A 22589-nucleotide genomic window follows, 5' to 3' on the forward strand; every position below is an offset into this window, starting at 1 on the left:
GGTATGGCGTGTGTCAGTACTAGGGTGTATCATGGTATGGGGGCGTGTATCAGTACCAGGGTGTATCATGGTATGGGGGTGTATCAGTACTAGGGTGTGTCATGGTATGGGGGTGTGTCAGCACTAGGGTGTATCATGGTATGGGGTGTGTCAGTACTAGGGTGTATCATGGTATGGGGGTTTATCAGTACCAGGGTCTGTCATAGTATGGGGGTGTGTCAGTACTAGGGTGTATCATGGTATGGGGTGTGTCAGTACTAGGGTGTATCATGGTATGGGGTGTGTCAGTACCAGGGTGTATCATGGTATGGGGGTGTATCAGTACCAGGGTGTATCATGGTATGGGGGTGTATCAGTACCAGGGTGTATCATGGTATGGGTGTGTGTCAGTACTAGGGTGTATCATGGTATGGGGTGTGTCAGTACTAGGGTGTATCATGGTATGGGGGCGTGTATCAGTACCAGGGTGTATCATGGTATGGGGGTGTATCAGTACTAGAGTGTGTCATGGTATGGGGGTGTATCAGTACCAGGATCTGTCATGGTATGGGGGTGTGTCAGTACCAGGGTGTATCATGGTATGGGGTGTGTCAGTACCAGGGTGTATCATGGTATGGGGGTGTATCAGTACCAGGGTGTATCATGGTATGGGGGTGTGTCAGTACTAGGGTGTATCATGGTATGGGGTGTGTCAGTACTAGGGTGTATCATGGTATGGGGGCGTGTATCAGTACTAGGGTGTGTCATGGTATGGGGGTGTATCAGTACCAGGTTGTGTCATGGTATGGGGGTGTATCAGTACCAGGGTCTGTCATGGTATGGGGGTGTGTCAGTACCAGGGTGTGTCATGGTATGTGGGTGTGTCAGTACCAGGGTGTATCATGGTATGGGGGTGTGTCAGTACCAGGGTGTGTCATGGTATGGGGGTGTATCAGTACCAGGGTCTGTCATGGTATGGAAGTGTGTCAGTACCAGGGTTTGTCATGGTATGGGGGTGTGTCAGTACCAGGGTGTTTCATGGTATGGGGCGTGTCAGTACCAGGATGTATCATGGTATGGGTGTGTTAGTACCAGGGTCTGTCATGGTATGGGGGTGTATCAGTACCAGGGTGTATCATGGTATGGGGCGTGTCAGTACCAGGGTGTATCTTGGTATGGGGGTGTGTCAGTACCAGGGTGTATTATGGTATGGGGTGTGTCAGTACCATGGTGTATCATGGTATGAGAGTGTGTCAGTACTAGGGTGTATCATGGTATGGGGCGTGTCAGTTCCAGGGTGTGTCATGGTATGGGGGTGTATCAGTACCAGGGTCTGTCATGGTATGGGGGTGTGTCAGTACTAGGGTGTATCATGGTATGGGGTGTGTCAGTACTAGGGTGTATCATGGTATGGGGGCTTGTATCAGTACCAGGGTGTATCATGGTATGTGGGTGTGTCAGTACTAGGGTTTATCATGGTATGGGGGTGTGTCAGTACTAGGGTGTATCATGGTATGGGGGTGTATCAGTACCAGGGTGTATCATGGTATGGGGGTGTGTCAGTACTAGGGTGTATCATGGTATGGCGTGTGTCAGTACTAGGGTGTATCATGGTATGGGGGCGTGTATCAGTACCAGGGTGTATCATGGTATGGGGGTGTATCAGTACTAGGGTGTGTCATGGTATGGGGGTGTGTCAGTACTAGGGTGTATCATGGTATGGGGGTGTATCAGTACCAGGGTCTGTCATAGTATGGGGGTGTGTCAGTACTAGGGTGTATCATGGTATGGGGTGTGTCAGTACTAGGGTGTATCATGGTATGGGGATGTTTCAGTACCAGGGTCTGTCATGGTATGGGGTGTGTCAGTACCAGGGTGTATCATGGTATGGGGGTGTATCAGTACCAGGGTGTATCATGGTATGTGGGTGTTTCAGTACCAGGGTGTATCATGGTATGGGTGTGTGTCAGTACTAGGTTGTATCATGGTATGGGGTGTGTCAGTACTAGGGTGTATCATGGTATGGGGGCGTGTATCAGTACCAGGGTGTATCATGGTATGGGGGTGTATCAGTACTAGGGTGTGTCATGGTATGGGGGTGTATCAGTACCAGGATCTGTCATGGTATGGGGGTGTGTCAGTACCAGGGTGTATCATGGTATGGGGTGTGTCAGTACCAGGGTGTATCATGGTATGGGGGTGTATCAGTACCAGGGTGTATCATGGTATGGGGGTGTGTCAGTACTAGGGTGTATCATGGTATGGGGTGTGTCAGTACTAGGGTGTATCATGGTATGGGGGCGTGTATCAGTACTAGGGTGTGTCATGGTATGGGGGTGTATCAGTACCAGGGTGTGTCATGGTATGGGGGTATATCAGTACCAGGGTCTGTCATGGTATGGGGGTGTGTCAGTACCAGGGTGTGTCATGGTATGGGGGTGTGTCAGTACCAGGGTGTGTCATGGTATGGGGGTGTGTCAGTACCAGGGTGTATCATGGTATGGGGGTGTGTCAGTACCAGGGTGTGTCATGGTATGGGGGTGTATCAGTACCAGGGTCTGTCATGGTATGGAAGTGTGTCAGTACCAGGGTTTGTCATGGTATGGGGGTGTGTCAGTACCAGGGTCTGTCATGGTATGGGGGTGTGTCAGTACCAGGGTCTGTCATGGTATGGGGTGTGTCAGTACCAGGGTGTATCATGGTATGGGGGTGTGTCAGTACCAGGGTGTTTCATGGTATGGGGCGTGTCAGTACCAGGATGTATCATGGTATGGGTGTGTTAGTACCAGGGTCTGTCATGGTATGGGGGTGTATCAGTACCAGGGTGTATTATGGTATGGGGTGTGTCAGTACCAGGGTGTATAATGGTATGAGAGTGTGTCAGTACTAGGGTGTATCATGGTATGGGGCGTGTCAGTACCAGGGTGTATCATGGTATGGGGGTGTGTCAGCACCAGGGTGTGTCATGGTATGGGGGTGTGTCAGTACCAGGGTGTATCATGGTATGGGGGTGTGTCAGTACCAGGGTGTGTCATGGTATGGGGGTGTGTCAGTACCAGGGTGTATCATGGTATGGGGGTATGTCAGTACCAGGGTGTATCATGGTATGGGGGTGTGTCAGCACCAGGGTGTGTCATGGTATGGGGGTGTGTCAGTACCAGGTTGTGTCATGGTATGGGGGTGTGTCAGTACCAGGGTGTATCATGGTATGGGGGTGTGTCAGTACCAGGGTGTATCATGGTATGGGGGTGTGTCAGTACCAGGGTGTGTCATGGTATGGGGGTGTGTCAGTACCAGGTTGTGTCATGGTATGGGGGTGTGTCAGTACCAGGGTGTATCATGGTATGGGGGTGTGTCAGTACCAGGGTGTATCATGGTATGGGGGTGTGTCAGTACCAGGGTGTGTCATGGTATGGGGGTGTGTCAGTACCAGGGTGTATCATGGTATGGGGGTGTGTCAGTACCAGGGTGTGTCATGGTATGGGGGTGTGTCAGTACCAGGGTGTATCATGGTATGGAGGTGTGTCAGTACCAGGGTGTATCATGGTATGGGGGTGTGTCAGTACCAGGGTCTGTCATGGTATGAGGGTGTGTCAGTACCAGGGTGTATCATGGTATGGGGGTGTGTCAGTGCCAGGGTGTGTCATGGTATGGGGGTGTATCAGTACCAGGGTGTGTCATGGTATGGGGGTGTGTCAGTACCAGGGTGTATCATGGTATGGGGGTGTGTCAGTACCAGGGTGTATCATGGTATGGGGGTGTGTCAGTACCAGGGTGTATCATGGTATGGGGGTGTGTCAGTGCCAGGGTGTGTCATGGTATGGGGGTGTATCAGTGCCCTTGGTAAAGGCAATTTACTCGTCTGTGATGCAGCATTAATACAGAAAAGTACGTTGAGATCTTAGAGCAACATGTGCTGCCTTCAAGAATTCGTCTTTTCCAGCGAAGTTTCAGCATTTTTCAACAAGACGATGCAAAACCACCTGCTGCACACATTACAAAGGCGTGGCTGCAGAAGATGATGGTACGGGTACTGGACTGACCTGCCTGCAGTCCTGTACTGCTGCATATCTTAAGACGTGTTTGCAGGAAGAACAAGACAAAATAGAAGCTGAAACACTAAATCACTTGGTCTCCTCGTTGCCAAAACCTCTTTTAAGTGGTGAAAAGGAACGGCGACATTACAAAGTGGTTAATGCTTTTCTGTCCCAACTTTTTTTGGAATGTGTTGCAGGTCTAAAATGCAGTAATGGATGTTTATTAATCCATCCAAACTTTTTCTCATGTGAGGTTGTAATCAGTTTAGATTATATTGTGTAAAATTTGTACAGACTGCACTGAGGTGTTAAAGAGTCATTTAAGGTGGTTGTTTTATAAAAGTCTTTGTATAACAGGATTTAACTGGATTTATATAAGCTGTAGTATTTAGTATTACTATGAGTTTTAACAGATTTACTGCAATTTACAGTAAAATTCTACATTATTTTTCCAACGTCAACAGGAACCTGTACTGTGTTTCTTTTACAGATTCAGTAAAACCTTTGAGAAGAAACAGTCTGATACTTCCCCCCATGTGTAAGTTATGGTGAAAGTTTTTCATATAGAATTTTGTCCAACATGTAATTAGCTGTACATTTTAGTAAATCTTTCTTTACACAGTATGAATTAAATAACAGCATTATACAAGGTGTTTCTCTTACAACCTAGATTAGATATACAGTACCAGTCAAACGTTTGGACACACCATGTCATTTTATAATTTTACTTGATTTTTTTTTATCTTCTACATTGTATATTAGTGCTAAAGACATCCAAACTATAACGGCACACATATGGAATTATGTAGCAAACAAAAAAGTGTTAAACAAACCAGAATATGTTTTATATTTTAGTTTTTTCAAAGTAGCCATATTTTGCTCTGATGACAAGCTTTGCACACTCTTGGCATTCTCTCAATCAGCTTCATGAGTTTTCCAACAGTCTTGAAGGAGTTCCCAGAGGTGCTGAGCACTTGTTGGCTGCTTTGCCTTCACTCTGCGGTCCAACTCATCCCAAACCATCTCAACTGGGTTTAGGTCAGGTGATTGTGGAGGACAGGTCATCTGCACTCCATCACTCTTTCTTGGTGAAATAGCCCTTACATAGCCTTGAGGTGTGTTTGGGGTCACCTCCCACTAGAGCAGCATGACGGAATTAAAAGCACCTTGTACTCGTACATCCCACACCTTCTTGGACCTTCTTGCATAAACTGCATGTTTAAGATCTTTTCATTGATTTCTAGTGATGTTTAAGTCAGGTTACAATGAGGAAATCATGACTGGTATAAAAGCAGGATCCACATTGGAGTTATAGTCATTATAATTACTGAGCAGTGGTAGCTTAGTGGTTAAGGTACTGGACTAGTGATCAGAAGGTTGCCGGTCCAAACCCCACCACCACCAAGTTGCCACTGTTGGGTCCCTGAGCAAGGCCCTTAACCTTCAATTGCTCAAAATTGTGTTCAGTGTTCAAGTCGCTTTGGATAAAAGTGTCTGCTAAATGCTGTAAATGTACTATAGCTATAATAGTTATTGAAAAACCTTCTGAGGGCAGCTTTGCGAATGATTGGTTATTTAACACCAATATACCAATCAGTACGCAGAGGGGGCGAGGTTATTATAGTTTACATTTCAAGCTGATTTAGGAGCTGTGAGAGAACATACAAAATGTAAGATGCTCTGAGAGCAGAACTGAAATGTTGGTACCACAAGCTGATTCAGGAGCAGAATGAAGAGAGAACCCACAAAGTTGAATCAGTTCATCTGGACACAAGTTTGTTGTAGAGAAACGTTTCGCCACTCAATCCAAGTGACGTCTTCAGTCTGAGCTGGTGTTGAATACCCTGACCTTATATGCAGCCGATTTGATCAGGTCCATATGCAAATCACAATGACCATTAATTACAATGACCATGTGTATCTTTCACATATGATTGGGGTATAGCTCTTGTTACGGCATTGTAAGATGGTGAGAGATGTACTCTCAGGCCCCCTCCCCGGTTCAGGGATGGTCGTTCCCTCTTCACGTAGTTGGCCTCTTTGACTCCCCGTTCAAACCAGCGTTCCTCCTTGTCAAGGATCTGCACATCTTCATCATTAAATGAGCGGCCGCTGGCTTGCAGGTGGGTATAAATCATGGAGTCCTGGCCAGAAGAGGTCAATCTTCTATGCTGGACCATCTGTTTCACCAGTGGTGGCTGTTTAGTTTCCCTGATGTACAGTTTCTGGCAATCCTCCCGGCACCTAACAGCATACACTACGTTACTCTGTTTGTGTCGAGGAACCCGGTCCTTAGGGTGAACTAATTTCTGGTGTAGCGTGTTCTGGGATTTGAAAGCAACTGAAACTCTGTGTTTGGAGAATATCCGTCTCAATTGTTCCGGGCATTTTTCCCGCTTTTGTGAATGCCCATTTGGGATAACCACATTCACCCAGGGCCTTCTTGACATAAGATTTCTCTTTATACTTGGCTGTAGTGTCTGTGGGGATGCTGTTCACCCGGCTGTTCAAACCTTAAGTACTGGTCCGTGTGTGTCGGTGTACGGTACACATTTACTTTCAAACGTCCCCTATCTTGAATAGCAGTTTCACAGTCTAAGAAGGCTAAACTGTTGTTGCTTGCATCGTCCCTTGTGAACTTGATGTGTTTGTCCACCGAGTTGATGTGATCCGTGAAATGTGGTACTTCCTCGGATTTTATTTTAACCCAGGTGTCGTCCACATATCTGAACCAATGACTCAGTGGTGTCCCAACAGTTTAGCCTCCAGTTTAGGCTCCAGTGGATCAAAGGGAGGAGAAGGACAACCGTTTCTAAGCGCAAACCAGTGGTGATTCCGTATGTGGCGGGAGTAGCATAACAATTGAGACGGATATTCTCCAAACACCGTGTTTTAGTTGCTTTCAAAACACGCTACGCCAGAAATGAGTTCACCCTAAGGTAACGTATTCACAAATGAGTTCACAAACAGAGTAACGTAGTGTATGCTGTTAGGTGCCGGGAGGATTGCCGGGAACTGTACATTGGGGAAACTAAACAGCCACCACTGGTGAAACGGATGTCCCAACATAGAAGATCGACCTCTTCTGGCCAGGACTCTGCGATTTACACCCACCTGCAAGCCAGCGGCCACTTATTTAATGATGAAGATGTGCAGATCCTTGACAAGGAGGAATGCTGGTTTGAACGGGGAGTCAACAAAGGCCATCTATGTGAAGAGGGAACGACCATTTCTGAACTGGGGAGGGGGTCTGAGAGTACATTTCTCACCATCTTACAATGCCGTAATAGGAGCTATACCCTAATCATATATGAAAGGCACACATGGTTATTGTAATGAATGCTCATTGTGATTTGCATATTTGCATTTTACTGTACAAAAAGAAGACTTATGTTAACCAGAAGCGATGTCGACTTCTCTGGGCCCTGAGACACCTAGGATGGACCATCTCAGGTTCATCCTGTCTGTAATCAAATCAAAGTCAAATTAAATGTAAGAAACTCTGAGTTTTTTTATTATTTGCATTTCCATACTGTCCCAACTTTTTCTGATTTGGGGTCACATATTTACCTTTACGGGATTTAGCAGACACTCTTATCCAGAGGGACCTATAGAAGAGCTTTCACAGTAAACATTTTCTTAGTCTAGTCTAAGCAAACAACAGTCCAAGAACACAAAACTGCTTAAACCATGTTAAAACATTTTTTAGGAAATAAGAAATGAATAAGAGCGTTAGTAATGTTAGTTTTCAGCTTATTATATATATATATATATATATATATATATATATATATATATATATATATATATATATATATATATATATATATATATATATATATATATTATTTCATTATGGTTTTTTTTTTTTTTTTTTCTTTTTTTTGGCGATTTTACCACTTTTATTCTGTTACTTCAGTACCAGAAGAAGTCTCTACATTACCAGTGTTGAACTTGGTGCTGTGTGGAAGTGATGAACTCAAATCTTCAATATCAGATCTCATTCTGAAGCAGACAGAACTGATATCAGATCCCAGATCAGAGTGTTTAATGAGGAAGGGTGTGGTGAGTGGATACCAGGTCACACTGGTAGAGACTCCGACTCTCTACAACACTCAGCTCTCAGAAGAGGAAGTGAAGCGAGAGACTCTTCAGTGTGTATCTCTTTGTAATCCTGGAGTTCATGCTTTCATCATCATCATACCTGTTGGTCCACTTCAGGATGAAGATAAAGCAGAAATCAGAATGATCCAGAGGATCTTCAGCTCCAGAATGAATGACCACACCATCGTCCTCTTCAGCAACAGTAACACTGATGAAACTGCAGCAATAAACTTTATTAAACAAAGTTCAGAAACAGAAGAACTTCTCAGCATGTGCAGTGGTAGATACATCATGTTACAGAAGACAGAGAGTAAAAGACTCCAGCAGGTACCAGCTCTGTTGGATCAAGTAAAGAAGATGGCGACTACCAACAAGTTTTATTCTCTCCTGATGTATGTTGAAGCACAAAGAGACAGAGCTATACAAGAACTGGAGAACAAACTGGCTGAACAGGAGGAGAGAATCAAGCAGCTACAGAAACATCTACAGCGAACATGTGAGTAGTTTAATATATATACACAGTGATCAGCCATAACATTAAAACCACCTCCTTGTTTCTACACTCACTGTTTATTTTATTGTAACCACTGATGAAGGTCTAGAAGATGAGCGACTCAAACAGCAGCAATAGATGAGCGATCGTCTCTAACTTTACATCTACAAGGTGGACCAACTAGGTAGGAGTGTCTAATAGAGTGGACAGTGAGTGGACACAGTGTTTAAAAACTCCACTCATACCAGCACAACACACACTAACACCATCCACCACCTAAATAATACCTGCTCTGTGGGGGTCCTGACCATTGAACAACAGGGTGAAATGGGGGGTAACAAAGCATGTAGAGAAACAGATAGACTACAGTCAGTAATTGTAGAACTAGAAAGTGCTTCTATATGGTAAGTGAAGCTGATAAAATGTACAGTGAGGGTAGAAACAAGAAGGTGGTTTTAATGTTATGGCTGATCGGTGATATATAGTGCTGTGAAAAAGTATTTGCCCCTTACAGATTTCTTTGTCACATTTGTCACATTAAATGCTTCAGATTACCAAACAAATTTTAATATCACACAAAAATAATAAAAAAAGCAAAAAGCAGTTTTTAAATGATGATTTTATTCATTAAGGGGAAAAAAGCTATCCCAAAAACCCTTTGTGAAAAAGTAAATGAATTAACTGTGATTAACCACATTTTTGTGAATACTGGGTTCAATTTCACTAGCCACACTCAGGTCTGATTCCTGCCAGACCTGTGAAATATCTCAAAAAGCAACATATATATATATATATATACTTAATTCTTGTTTTCACAGCAGTCTAGAGAAATCCAATTTAACCTTCCTTCAGACATGACCATTTTAGTTTGTTGGGCCCACAGCCCAAAAAGTCTAAAAAGTCTAAAGTCTGATTTCCACCCAAAATCCCACCATTTAGCAAAATGAAATAAAAGTAATGCCACTGTATAAAAAAGTTCATACCAGATGAATGAAAAATATCTCTCTGCTGTACATTTTTGTAAAATTTTGATTGAATTTAAAGCCATGCAATGTTAAAGAGATGTTAAAACTTTATTTTAAACAAAGAGTACTGGATGGTATGTTGTAAATATTTTAAATATGTAGTATTAGTAGTATTTATAATATTAATACAAAGATAAAATTAACACCAGAATAAAAGATTAAACAAATGTCATTTTTACTCAATTTAATCTTATTTTCAGGTGCTGATGGTGAATCACCTGATTCTGGGAGTCTAAGAATTGTCCTTTTTGGAAAAACAGGAAATGGGAAAAGTGCAACAGGAAACACCATCCTTGGACGTAAAGAATTTCAGTCTAGTGCCAGCCTGACCTCTGTGACAAAAATTTGCCAGAAAGGATTTGGAGAGGTTGAGGGTAAATCCATTGCTGTTGTTGATACTCCAGGACTATTTGACACCACATTGTCGAATGACGAAGCAACTGAAGAAATAGTGAATTGTATCTCACTCTCTGCTCCTGGACCTCATGCCTTTATCATTGTGTTAAGTGTAGGACGAAGCACACAAGAAGAAATGGAGACACTTAATCTGATCAAAAACATATTTGGTACTGAGGCAGCAAAGTTCACCATAGTGCTGTTTACACACGGAGATGATCTGGAAGATCAGACCTTGGAGGAATATATCAAAACCAGCGATCATAAAGGCATAGATAAACTAATCAGGGACTGTGGTGGAAGAGTTCACATGTTTAATAATAAAGAAAAGAATGATCGTACACAAGTCTGTGATCTTATCAGAATGATAGAAGGAATGATAAAGTCTGACAGAAACAATTACTTTACAAACAAGATGTTTGAGATGGCAAAAAATTCCATCCAGCAGAAACAACAAGAAATACTGAAAGAGAAGGAGGAACAGATGCAGGCTGAAAAAGAAGCTCTGAGATACAAATATGAAGAAGAACTGGAGAAGATAAGGAAGAGTATGGAGAAAGAGAAAGAAAAGCTGGAACAGGAGAGACGTGAAAGAGAAAAAGTGTTTAAGGAAAGAGAAAAAGCTCTGAGACGAGAGTTTGAAAAAAAAGAAGAAGAAGAACGAGAGAAACGGAGGCTGGAGGATCTAAGAAGATCAGAAGAGGATGAACAACAAAAGGCAGAGAATGATCGCATGTTGGAGAAGATGAGGAAGGAAATGGAAAACCAAAATTCTACATTTCTCAAGCAGCAAGCTGAAAAAGACGAGGAGGACCGGAGGAGAGCAGAAAGAGAAAAAATCGAGAGGGAACGTTTTGAACGTGAACAAATGGAAGCAATGGAAAAACTAAAAATCAGACAACAAGAAGAGATTAAAAAGAGAGACGAGGAGGAACAAAAGAGAAGAAAAGAACAAGAAGAAGAACAGGAGAACTGGAGGAGGAAAATGAAGGAGGCAGAAAATGATAAAAAGGAGATAAAAGACGATATTGAGAGAAAATGGAGAGAACGAGAAATGGAATGGAAGAAGAAGTTGAGAGAAAGAGAAGAAGAACACAAGAAAACAAAAGAGAAACATGATAAAGAAGTAAAAGAACAGGAAGAAAAACAAGAACAAATGAAAAGAAACTTTGAGAAGGAAAGAGAAGATGAAAGACATAAAAGAGAAGAGGAAAGAGAACAGTGGAAAGAAACTGAAAGAAGAGAAAGAGAGCAGAGAGAGCGAGAGTATGAGGAATACATAATAAAAATAAAGAAAGAGTATGAGGAACGAGAAAGAATTAGAAAAGAAGAGTGGGAGAGAAGAACCAGTGAGGACAATATAAGAAGAGAAGAAGACAGGCAGAGGATAAAGAGAGTAAAAGAGGAAATTGAAAGAGAGACATGGGAAGAGATCAAGAAAAGAGAGAAGAAAGACAGAGACAAAAGAGAGAAAGAAGAACAAGAGCGTGAGGAAATGAAAAAGAACTACGAGAAGAAAGAGCTGGACATGAAGAGCAAATATGAAGATGTGGCTAGAAGACAAGCTGAGCAATTGAGTGATGTTAAAGCTCAGTTTGAAAAATACGCAGAGGAACTGATGGCCAAGTACCAGAAAGATTACTATGATCTGTACCGCGGTTCACGGCAGGATTATGATGAGCTCAAACAGAGCAAGGAGGAAACAGAGCGTGAATTACATAAGAAGATAGATGAGCTTAAAAAAAGGAAATGTACTATTCTCTAAGTACTTCTAAAGTACGTCTTCTGTTTATTATTGTCTTGATATTTACAGTTCAACAATCCAAGGTTGGTTAGTCAGAGAACATACACTGCCTTGCCAAAAAAAAGGTCACACACTCTAATATTTGGTTGGAGCTTTGATTACGGCACACATTCACTGTGGCATCGTTTCCACAAGCTTTTGCAATGTCACAACATTTATTTCTGTCCAGAGTTGCATTAATCTTGCAACAAGATCTTGTACTGATGATGGGAGATTTGGAACACTGCACAAAGTCTTCTCCAGCACATCCCAAAGATTCTCAATGGTGTTCAGGTCTGAACTCTGTGGTGGCCAATCCATGTGTGAGAATGATGTCTCATGCTCCCTGAAGCACTCTTTCACAATCTGAGCCTGATGAATCCTGGCATTGTCATCTTGGAATACGCACGTGCCATCAGGGAAGAAAAAATCCATTGATGGAATAACCTGGTGGTTCAGTATATTCAGGTAGTCAGCTGACCTCATTCTTTGGGCACATAACGTTGCTGAACCTAGACCCTGACCACCCGCAGCGACCCCAGATCATAGCACTGCCCTCACAGGCTTGTACGGTAGGCACTAGGCATGATGGGTGCATCGCTTCAGCCGCCTCTCTTCTTACCCTGATGCGCCCATCACTCTGGAACACTGTCCTTCCACTTTTTAATAATGCGTTGGACAGTTCTTAACCAGATTTTAGTAGTTTCACCTTCTTCTTAGATGTTTTCTCTGCTTGATGCTTATACTTTGACCCTTCTGAAACAGATGAACATCTTTTCCACGACCACAGGACGTGTCTTTCCACATGGTTGTTTAACAAATGAGAAGCTACTCACTGCATCAGTTACGGTTAAATAACTTGTTGCCAGCTGAAACATAATCATCCATGCAGTAATTATCCAATGGGAGGCTCTTACCTATTTGCTTAGTTAAATCCAGGTGGTGACCTTTTTTTTGGCCAGGCAGTGTATCTTTTGTAGTCAATAAAGGAAAGTAGATCAAAAGTACTAATATAGCAGTGGTTCTCTACACCCATATCTAATCACCTAGTTGATTAAGAACAGCCAGAGAATTAGTATTACATAGAAGTAGACTAAAGGTTTAAACTGATAGAACTATTTTTTTGGTCCCAGGACCAAAAAAATCCCTGTTGAACAAATCGAGGGCAACAGTGACACGGAAAAACTCCCTAAATATTTTTGAGAGGAACCAGGCTCAACAGGCAGTTGTCCATCCTCCTCGGGTAGCCTAAAGCATCATTTATGTTAATTAGAATTGTAATAAATAGTAGTTATACATATGAATAAATAAACTCATTTACAACAAATCTATAGTGAGTCAGAGGCATTAAGAATTTGATAAGTTTGTAATAAATCACTTTTGTCTGTAGTCTGTTGGTGAGTTTTGGACATTGTGGGTTCAGTCACTGCACTTCCCATCACATCCAGGAGTCCAGCAGGAATGGCATTATTGGCAGGGCAACCTTAAACATACCGGCTTCAGCCTTCATCCTCAAGTGGACAAAAAAGATAACATGAATAAAAGTGTTAAAAAGTTAACATGATATGAACAAATGTCAACAGTACAGAGCCGGCCCCCCACGTCCAGTATAATTATTACAGCCTAACTGAAAAAGAGAACTTCCTGGTTTGTAATGACTCGGTCGAAACATACTTATTTACCTAGATGTTTAGATTAATCACCTAATCTTTAACAGAGGCTGGGAGATTATTCCAAAGTTGTGGGGCTGTAGATAAGAACACTCATCTGTCAGCAGTACATTTTTCATTTTAACATTAACCCTGTCAATGTAATAGCTGTAAGAACAAGGAACAGAACTATGGGTCTCTCTTTATACTGCTCTAGTCACATCACATTGGGTGTTGGACTTTGGAATCTCCATTCTGTGCTAACTGTTGTTTCTTATCTGCTTACAACAGCTTATTGACAGATATGTTGCTTATCTCTGTACTTGAGACTCTCAGCCACATCTGAAGCAGCCACATAAAGATTTAACAGCTAGAAGTATTTAATGCACAAGCAGCAACATACTAATATTCAGGTGATATTAAACATAATGTATTTTTCCATAACAACCCTCTGAAGTGAATTTTGAAAAGGTGATACAGATGGTACTGACATGTCATTTTCATTATCATGGGTTCTGCCCCAATCCTCTTCGCCCCCCTCTTCTTCACTTATGGATTGGGACACCTCTCCCTCTAGCTGCCTGCTGAAGAGGATAGCCTGGTCAAATGATGCTTGTGCTATGTATTATGAAGTAAGCATCTTTTGAGGGAGTCATTGTGTTTCCATCAGGTCTTTTTCCAAGTATAAAGCTGCTGGTTAGTGAGAAATTGTCACAACTAACAATCATTTTGTTGAGTAAAACTCCTCTCACAATGTGAGCACTTACAGTATATGGCTTCTCACCAGTGTGAATGTGCTGGTGATTTTGGAGATGGCTCTGTTGATAAAAAAAACTCTTTCCACAGTGAGAGCAGTGATACGGTTTATCTCCTGTGTGAACGCGCTGATGTCTCTTGAGAGCACTCTGACAAGTTAAGCCCCTTCCACAATCTACGCAGAGGTGTTCTTTCTGACAGTACCAGAGGATGTTTGCTGATTGGAAGTTCTACTGGGCATCAGATGAACATTGTTATCTTTAGATTTCACCAGGGTCTCATATTTGTTAAAGTGGTGTCTCTTGATGAGCTGGTGGATCTGATTATCTGTTGTGCATTAATAAATGGACACCAAGAGCAGGAGAAGGTGGAGGAGGTCATTTCTGGAGCAGAAGAATGAAAGTGTGATTTACTACAAATGATAAATAAACCAACATTGTAGAGAAGAGTGAAAAGTTACTCCACTTCTCACCCAGACTGAGGTCTTATGTCAAAGTATTGAATTGAAATACATCCTGATTTACTGATTATCTCTTCACATGAACTTCACACTAACTGACTGATATCTCAGACTATGAAAGGCCAGAAAGGCAGAGTCTTTGTTAACACGTGTGTGAGAAAATAATTGAAACATTTAAAAACTATGTTGAAAGGGATTTTCCAAGGGATCTATCTACAGTGCATAATGTCATTAAATGATTCAAGAAGTCTGGAGGAATTTCAGTGTGTAAAGGGCAAGGGTGCAAGCCTGAACAAGGTTCACCGCAGTAATGATGGATGTATCAGGGCAGCTGATGTGAATATCAAAAGGACATGTGTAACATGACCGGTAGCTTGGTTGGTGATGTTGTGTTTGTCCCTTTTTATATGGATTCACTTTTAATCCTTCACAAACACAATAAATAATAATAAACATGGACAGGGAGATAGCGCTGCTGCTGCTGCTGTTGTTTTACTGAATCACTTTCACATGTGAACATTCAACTCTGTCAATCAATCTACAGGTTTGGCAATTACTTCCAAAGTAAGTCTGGGGAGGAGGATACCTCAGTGAGCTTGAGAGCACCTGAACTTAACTGATGAGCCTTTTTGTTTGGAAGTGTTCAGTAAAAACCAAAATATTCAGAATGTTCCAAACAGGTAAACACAAAGTTAAAAGTAAAGCAGTAAAGTTGTTGACACCAAGTGACCATAAAAACGGTAAGTTTAAAACAGTGTTGCCAACTCCTTAGTAAGGAAAGTAGCTATTGGCTGTCCTAAAAGTCGCTAGAAGTACATGCAAATGAAATAAGTTTCATTTGCATGTAATTGACGCTGTAGAAGAGAGAAATAACATCGTGGGAGAGACAAAAAGTTAGTAAAAACACCCTAAATATGTTTAGAACTACAAATGAACTGTCTTCTGTTGATTTGTGGTTTGTTTTTCTTTTTTAAGACAACCCTGAGCCACTCTGGGCAGGGTTGCCAGATTGCGATAGTAATTTTCAGCCAAAATGCATGAAAAAAACGCCCAAAACACAGGATAAGCAGATGATGTTCTTAATTAATATCTTAAAATGTACAGATCAGTAATTATACATTATAAAGGACAAATTATTTTTGCTTGCATGTATTTGAAGTAGCCTGCCAAGTTTGTAAAATGCATTATTTATTATAGGACACACAAACCTTTGCAAGTAAATAAAAATAAACTTATAAGCAGTTTATAGCACTTATTTTTATAAGTTTACCCTCTCGTACATATGAGAGGTTGTATTTACGAGACATGCTTACCTTCGTATTCAACTCCAATCACTTGTCTAACATATGAATCAGTGTATTGATGGGCGTGGCAACAGTGTCTTGGACTGGAAAGAATAACCTGTCAATCAAACTTTTGACAACGGGTTGGATGTGGTGGGAAAAGGTGGGCCTATTTATATTCCACCTGCTTTAGCAATAGCTTTTTTTATTTATATTTTAAGCTGCCAAAATGATACAAACCAGCCCAAATTTTGTCCACCTGCCAAAGTGTTTTTCCCTGCCAATTTCCAACAAAATTGCTCATTTTGGTGGAAAACCGCCCAATCTGGCAACACGGACTGTGATACTAACCACCCGTGAGTGCTTTGGGACGGGGGAGGGGCTGACGGCAGGACCAGATGCTCACTGAGGACAGTAACTTCAGAACAATATGTGTTTTCACGTTCGAGTTGGCAAAAGTCACCAATCACACCAGAAAAAGTCGCTAGATTTGTCGCTAGTCGCTTTTTTGAAAAAAAAAAAAAAAAAAAAAGTCTGATTTAAAAGAATGCACCATTCAGTAGATAATAGAGACAGAAATCTCACATAAAACCTTTTCTATGAATAAGAAAATCAGATCTCACAGTAGAATGATGAGCAGTTACAGCATACTCACAAAATAAACTCTAATCTTATTCCACTCAAATCCTCTTCTACACCAATATAAATAAATAAATAAAATACTGCTAATAGAGGACGAGCTGAATGGATGATGTTTGGTGTAATTCTATAAGAGGACAGTAGATAGAGCTGTTATATTATGAAAGTTCCATCTTGATTAAAGTTGAGTTCAGATAAACTCACTTTTGATTTGGACTGGAACGAAATGGCGTCGAATAACGGTAAGAGCCAAATGACCTTCATTAATAATGAAATGTGTTCATCCGCGTTCTATCTGTTAAATGTGTTTATTTATAAGATAGAACTAAACTGTGTGTAAATGTGTAACGAGTCTCTAAACCTGAAATAGAAACAGGATCATATAACACAGGGTTTTACACTGCTACTGTCATTTTACACCATTTCTCCATGTAAACAACACATGAGTCAGTGAAACAGTAAAAATCATTTTATTTATTTTATTTCTTAAATATTTATGTTTATAACCTCCACTGTAAAATATTGCTTACACTGTAAAAATGCTGGGTTATTTGGCAACCCGGTGTTGTGCCGAATTCCCACGTCCCCGGCTCCCATGTAAACATACCTTTACACTGACAATTTATGTTAATTTTGTGTGTGTATATAACGCTTTATATTTATTAATTTTGTACTGCAGAGTCTGAATCACATCTCATTTATTTATCTAGTATTTATCACCTGGTCGCCCGCAGGGCATGTTCCAAAATAGCACTAGTGACTATAGAGCTCCGTCTAAAAATTTTATTTGTGTTGCTGTTCTTTTAAAATTTATAACACTTGCTTGATGTAGATTTGAAAATGACAATAGTGAATATAACATTTAAAAAACAAAAATGTTTGATGTTTATTTGAGCTCTGATCTCGGAGTGCGGAGTTTTAAAACGTGCGCTTAACGCTGAGATAAGCGAGCCACGCATGCGCAGCCGCATCGGCGCGAGACGCGGGTTTTATGTAGTTTTTACTCTATGAAAGGCGCTTTTCAAATAAAATATTATTATTATTATTATTATTATTTACAGAAAGGTTATAATGAAACCGCTGATCAAGCTCTCACTTCAGCTAAGGCGTTAGGGACCGTCATCAAACTAACAGAAAAACGTAGGAGACATTTACTCTGCACTCATTACAGAGAAATAAATCCATTCAAGTCTTGTAATGATTTGATGGATTAATGTCAAACTATTTTTATACAAACACATTAAAACCTACAAACCTTATTTTTTAAAAATAACCTTTGTATTTATTTTCCATTAATTTTACTTTAAAAAGTATCAAAGTATGAAAAAATTGGTCACAAATTTATAATGGAGATGAATAAATCTATAAAGATCTCAATTTTTTTTTAGCATTTTTATATACAATCAATCTTCCTCACCTACTACAAACCTTGTTTTTAAATAAATTATTTTATTTATTTTAAAATAATTTAATTGTGCAAATAAATAAATCTATTAAAATCTTGTATCATTTCATGAATTAATGTCAAACTGTTTTCATATATTACCTCCTACAAACCTTGTTTAAAAAAATTCTTTTATTTATTTTATATTAAAATATAATAAAGATCAGTAAATTCATAATAAGTGTGATGATCATTTGTAAAAAATGTGATTTTGATCAAAATGCTACATATGTACTCACTCGTACAAAACTGTCAAGAAATATATTTACAAAAATATTAAAGATGTGATAGCTCTGACAGATTTAGATTAATAGAGATAAATACTGTTACATGTTGAAATTTATGTTTTCTACCATGGTAAATAGTTGTTAATAATTATTCTGAGGAATCATTAACATTATCATATGATCAGACAGTCTCTTCATATATATGAATATTGATATTGATAATAATAATAATAATAATAATAATAATAATATCATTAAAGGTGAACCGTGCAACTTTGTTATTCAGAAAGTTTGTATCACCAAGTAGCCCTTCGTATTATTCAGTAGCCTTGAAGTAGCTCTCGGTCTCGAAAAGGTTGGTGACCCCTGAAGTAGAGGGAATCATGATTGGGTATTAAAGGATTACCCTCCAAAGTCTTGATTGTGAAAAGATGGATTGTGGCTCACCACTGTGTTCCAAACGTCATGAGAGAACTGTCAGTCAGCTCAGAAAGAACATTTCTCAGATAATGTACTGTATACTGTACCTAATGTTGTGTAAAGATTTAGGAAATCTGAACATTATGTTCTCTGTGATAAAGATGAAAAAGGTGGGAGGTACAAAAGCCAACGTCTGTCATGGAGGTGCATCAGTGCTCATGAGTGACGCATATGTGTGTAAGGTTCCATTGACACAGAGGTGTATATTGGAATTTTAGAGAGACACATGCAGCCATCCCTTCCTGAGAAGTTCATGGTTGTTTCAGAAAGATGAGGGGCAGTGATAGCTCAGTGGTTAAGGTACTGGACTAGTAAACAGAAGGTTGCCGGTTCAAGCCCCGCCACCACCAAGTTGCCACTGTTGGGTCCCTGAGCAAAGCCCTTAACCCTCAATTGCTCATTGTGTAAGTCGCTTTGGATAACAGTGTCTGCTAAATGCTGAAAATGAAAATGAAATGATGCCAGGCCAAATTCTGTACCTGCTACAAGTGTGTTGCTTTAATGACACTGAGTGTGTGCTTGACTGGCCTGCCTGCAGTCCAGATCTGTCTCCTATTAAGAATGTTCTCATGGAAAGGAGAATCAGACGATGGCGACCACAGACTGTTGAGCAGCTGAAGTCTTGTATCAAGCAAGTATGAAGAAAAATTCCCCTTGCAAAAGTGGAACAATTAGCGTCTTCAGTTCCCAAAGAATTAAAAACTCTAATTTACAGGAAAGCTGAGTGAACACAAGTGTAAATATGTCTCTGTACCAACATATTTACAAAATACAATTAAGTTGATCAAGAAAATGTCTTTGTACTTAAGCCAGTTAACCAGACTCAAGTGAATTAACAAACTAACAAATTTCTCTTTTTATTGCATTATACAAACTGTCTCAAATTTACTGGAAATGGGTATTGGGTATAATTTGTATTTTTGCTGCAAAGGTTGTTTACTGCTTTTGACTTCAAAAATCCAATATGTTATTTGTCCCGGGTGCCTACTGTATGGGTTAGAGGCATATGGCTCATGCTTATTAATTAGTAAATGAAGTATTTGTGAATGTCAGTGTTTTCTAAACCTTTAAATTAATGATGAAATATTCTTACTCTTGTAGAGCCTAAACTAAGGACTGTGTTGTTGGAGAAGACTCTACACAACACCAGCACAGTTCAAAATTTAATCCAAGCCAACTTGCAGACCAAAGTTCCTTCATGTTCAGTAGATCAGTACAGTGCAAGTGCTAAAGGAACGGTGGAAGGAGGACGATTTACCTGCATCGACCCACCTCTTCTCTATGATCCAGACCTTTCTCAAGAGGAAGTGATTCAGAGAGTGGAAGAGTGTCTGTCTCGTTCTCATCCAGGACCTCATGTGTTTTTAATTCTGGTACAATCAAACAGCTTTACAGAGGAGGAACGAATGCGCCTGATCTCCATACTGAACTACTTCAGTGACAAAGCTCTACACTATTCCATTCTGATCAAAACAGACATTAGAGATTTTAGTTTTAAGGGAATGTCTGGTGCTTTTCAGAAGCTAAAGGAAAACTGTCCTATGAAGTATCACAAACTTAAAGAGTTACAGAAGAATAATAAAAATGTTTGCCGGCTTTTTGAGGACATCGAAATAATGGTTAAAAAGAATGGAGGCCATCTCACGTGTGAAAGCTCTACAAATGTGAGGAACATTTTGTTCCCTATAGATGAGGGATCCACAACACAAAAAAGGGAGACTACACAAACTTTAGTGGAACAGGTTAAAGAAAAGGGTAAGTAATTCTTAATTCACACAGGGACAACATGGTGGCACAGCAGTGTTCCTCACAGTTCCAGCATCCTATTCAAACCTTACCTTCAGTTGCTGAGTGTATTGAAATGGACACTAATAATCTGACTAAGTAAAATTCTGGTTGTAATCTGATTATTCAAATGGCCATGTGGACAACACTCTTTGATTACCCCAGTCTGATTACAGATATTTTAGTTTAATTCAAATAATAATAATGAGTTAACTGTCAGGATTTCTGCCCAGAGCGGTATGGTGATGCTCTTGGGTTTACTTTCCTCATGAAGCTGTCTAGTTTGCATGTTTTCCCTGTATCTGTGAGGGTTTCCTCTGGGAGCTCTGCAAGTCCAAAGACATGCAGTTAGGATAACTGGAGCTTTTAAAACCTAAACAGTGATTACTAAGCACCATTTTAATTCCTCATTTATTTTACTCATCTATGTTTAGTTATATATTTAAATAACATAATTATAAGCTAAGGGGCTGACTGGATGAATCCTTTCTAATCACCGTAGTTGTTGGTATTGGATTTATTGTTTTACAACTGTATCTTTAATAATAGCCAGTGTGGCTAGTATTAGTACTTTCGTGGTCAGTAAATTAATGCCCACAATCTGAATTGCCAATCTTAGTGATTAACAATGAGATGCATGTTTATTTGACTTCAACTTGAAATTTTTACAACCCCAAATCAGAAAAAGTTGGGACAGTGTGGAAAATGCAAATAAAATAAAAACACTGAGTTTCTTACATTTACTTATCTGCTCAACTTCATTTCATTTATTAATAAACATCCATTCCTACATTTCAGGCCTCCAAGACATTCAAGTTGTGGGGCAATTGAGGGCTGGTAATGAGGTGAGAAAAACTAAATAACAATGTGATTTCAAACAAGTAACATGAACAGGTGATTGTAATCATGGTTTGGTACAAAAGCAGCATCCAGGAAAGGCTGAGAGTCTCTGATGGGTAAAGATGATCAGAGGATCCAGTTTGTCCACAAATGTGTGAGAAAATGATTGAAATGTTTAAAAACAATGAACCTCAAAGGAAGATTGGAAGGGATTTGCATGTTCTCCCTCTACAGTGCAGAACATCATTAAACCATTCAAGGAATCAGGAGGAATTTCAGTGAGTAAAGGCCAAAGGCTCAAGCTTAATCTGAACACCTCTGATGTGACAGCGCTGTATCAAGAACCTCCACTCAACACTAGCTGATATAACCACATGGGTGAGGGATTAGTTTGTCAAACCAGGGTCTCTCATGGTATGGGGGTGTGTCAGTGCCCTTGGCAAAGGTCATTTACACTTCTATGATGGCAGCATTGTCAACAAGACGATGCAAAGCCACTTGGTCTCCTCTGTGCCAAAACATCTTTTAAGTAGTGAAAAGGCATAGCAACATTTCAAAGTGGAAAATGCTTTACTGTCCCAACTTTTTTTGGAATGTGTTGCAGGTCTGAAATGCAGGAATGGATGTTTATTAATAAATGAAATTAAGTTGAGCAGACAAAACATGAAATATCTCAGCTTCATCCTGTCTGACATCAAATAAAAGTCAAAGTCAATGTAAGAAACTTTTTTTTATTATTATTATTTGCATTTTCCACCCTGTCCCAACTTTTTCTGATTTGGGGTAGTAATACTAATATCTAAATATTTTTTATTTCTGTAATAAATTTAAAGGTATTGCATTAGTGATACCAAAATGGCCAAGAAGAAACAAAGACGAAGGTATGAAAAGTAAGTGTTCAGCATGTTACGTTAATAAAACCAACAAATTCCTGTTATATTACTGTTGTTCTTACACTTTGTCTCTGTTTGCTTTGTAAAAGTTTATTTAGCTTGTGTAAATGACTACTTGAGCAGTAACTTGGCTAAATACAACAGAACAACCCCAATCTTTCTGTAAACAGTTACTTATTGAAGCATGTGCTGTAGATTATTAAGCAAATGTAAAATTACTTATTTTTAATATTTAATTTTGCAATTTTACCACTTTTATTCTGTTACTTCAGCACCAGAAGGAGTCTCTACATTACCAATGTTGAACTTGGTGCTG

The 22589-nt window shown here is 40.0% G+C and overlaps 1 protein-coding gene across 1 annotated transcript; it reads left to right on the forward strand.

Moving 5' to 3' along the window:
• The first annotated feature begins 4511 nt into the window (after window positions 1-4511).
• Window positions 4512-13144, forward strand: LOC134335619 (golgin subfamily A member 6-like protein 22). The gene is made up of 3 exons (XM_063018188.1): window positions 4512-4554; window positions 7936-8616; window positions 9839-13144. Exons 1-3 carry the CDS (start codon window positions 4551-4553, stop codon window positions 11797-11799), a joined length of 2646 nt encoding a protein of 881 aa, XP_062874258.1. The 5' UTR covers window positions 4512-4550; the 3' UTR covers window positions 11800-13144.
• The last annotated feature ends 9445 nt before the right edge of the window (window positions 13145-22589 follow it).

This window comes from Trichomycterus rosablanca, chromosome 2 (genome assembly GCF_030014385.1).
Source record: "Trichomycterus rosablanca isolate fTriRos1 chromosome 2, fTriRos1.hap1, whole genome shotgun sequence".
Lineage (NCBI taxonomy): Eukaryota > Metazoa > Chordata > Actinopteri > Siluriformes > Trichomycteridae > Trichomycterus > Trichomycterus rosablanca.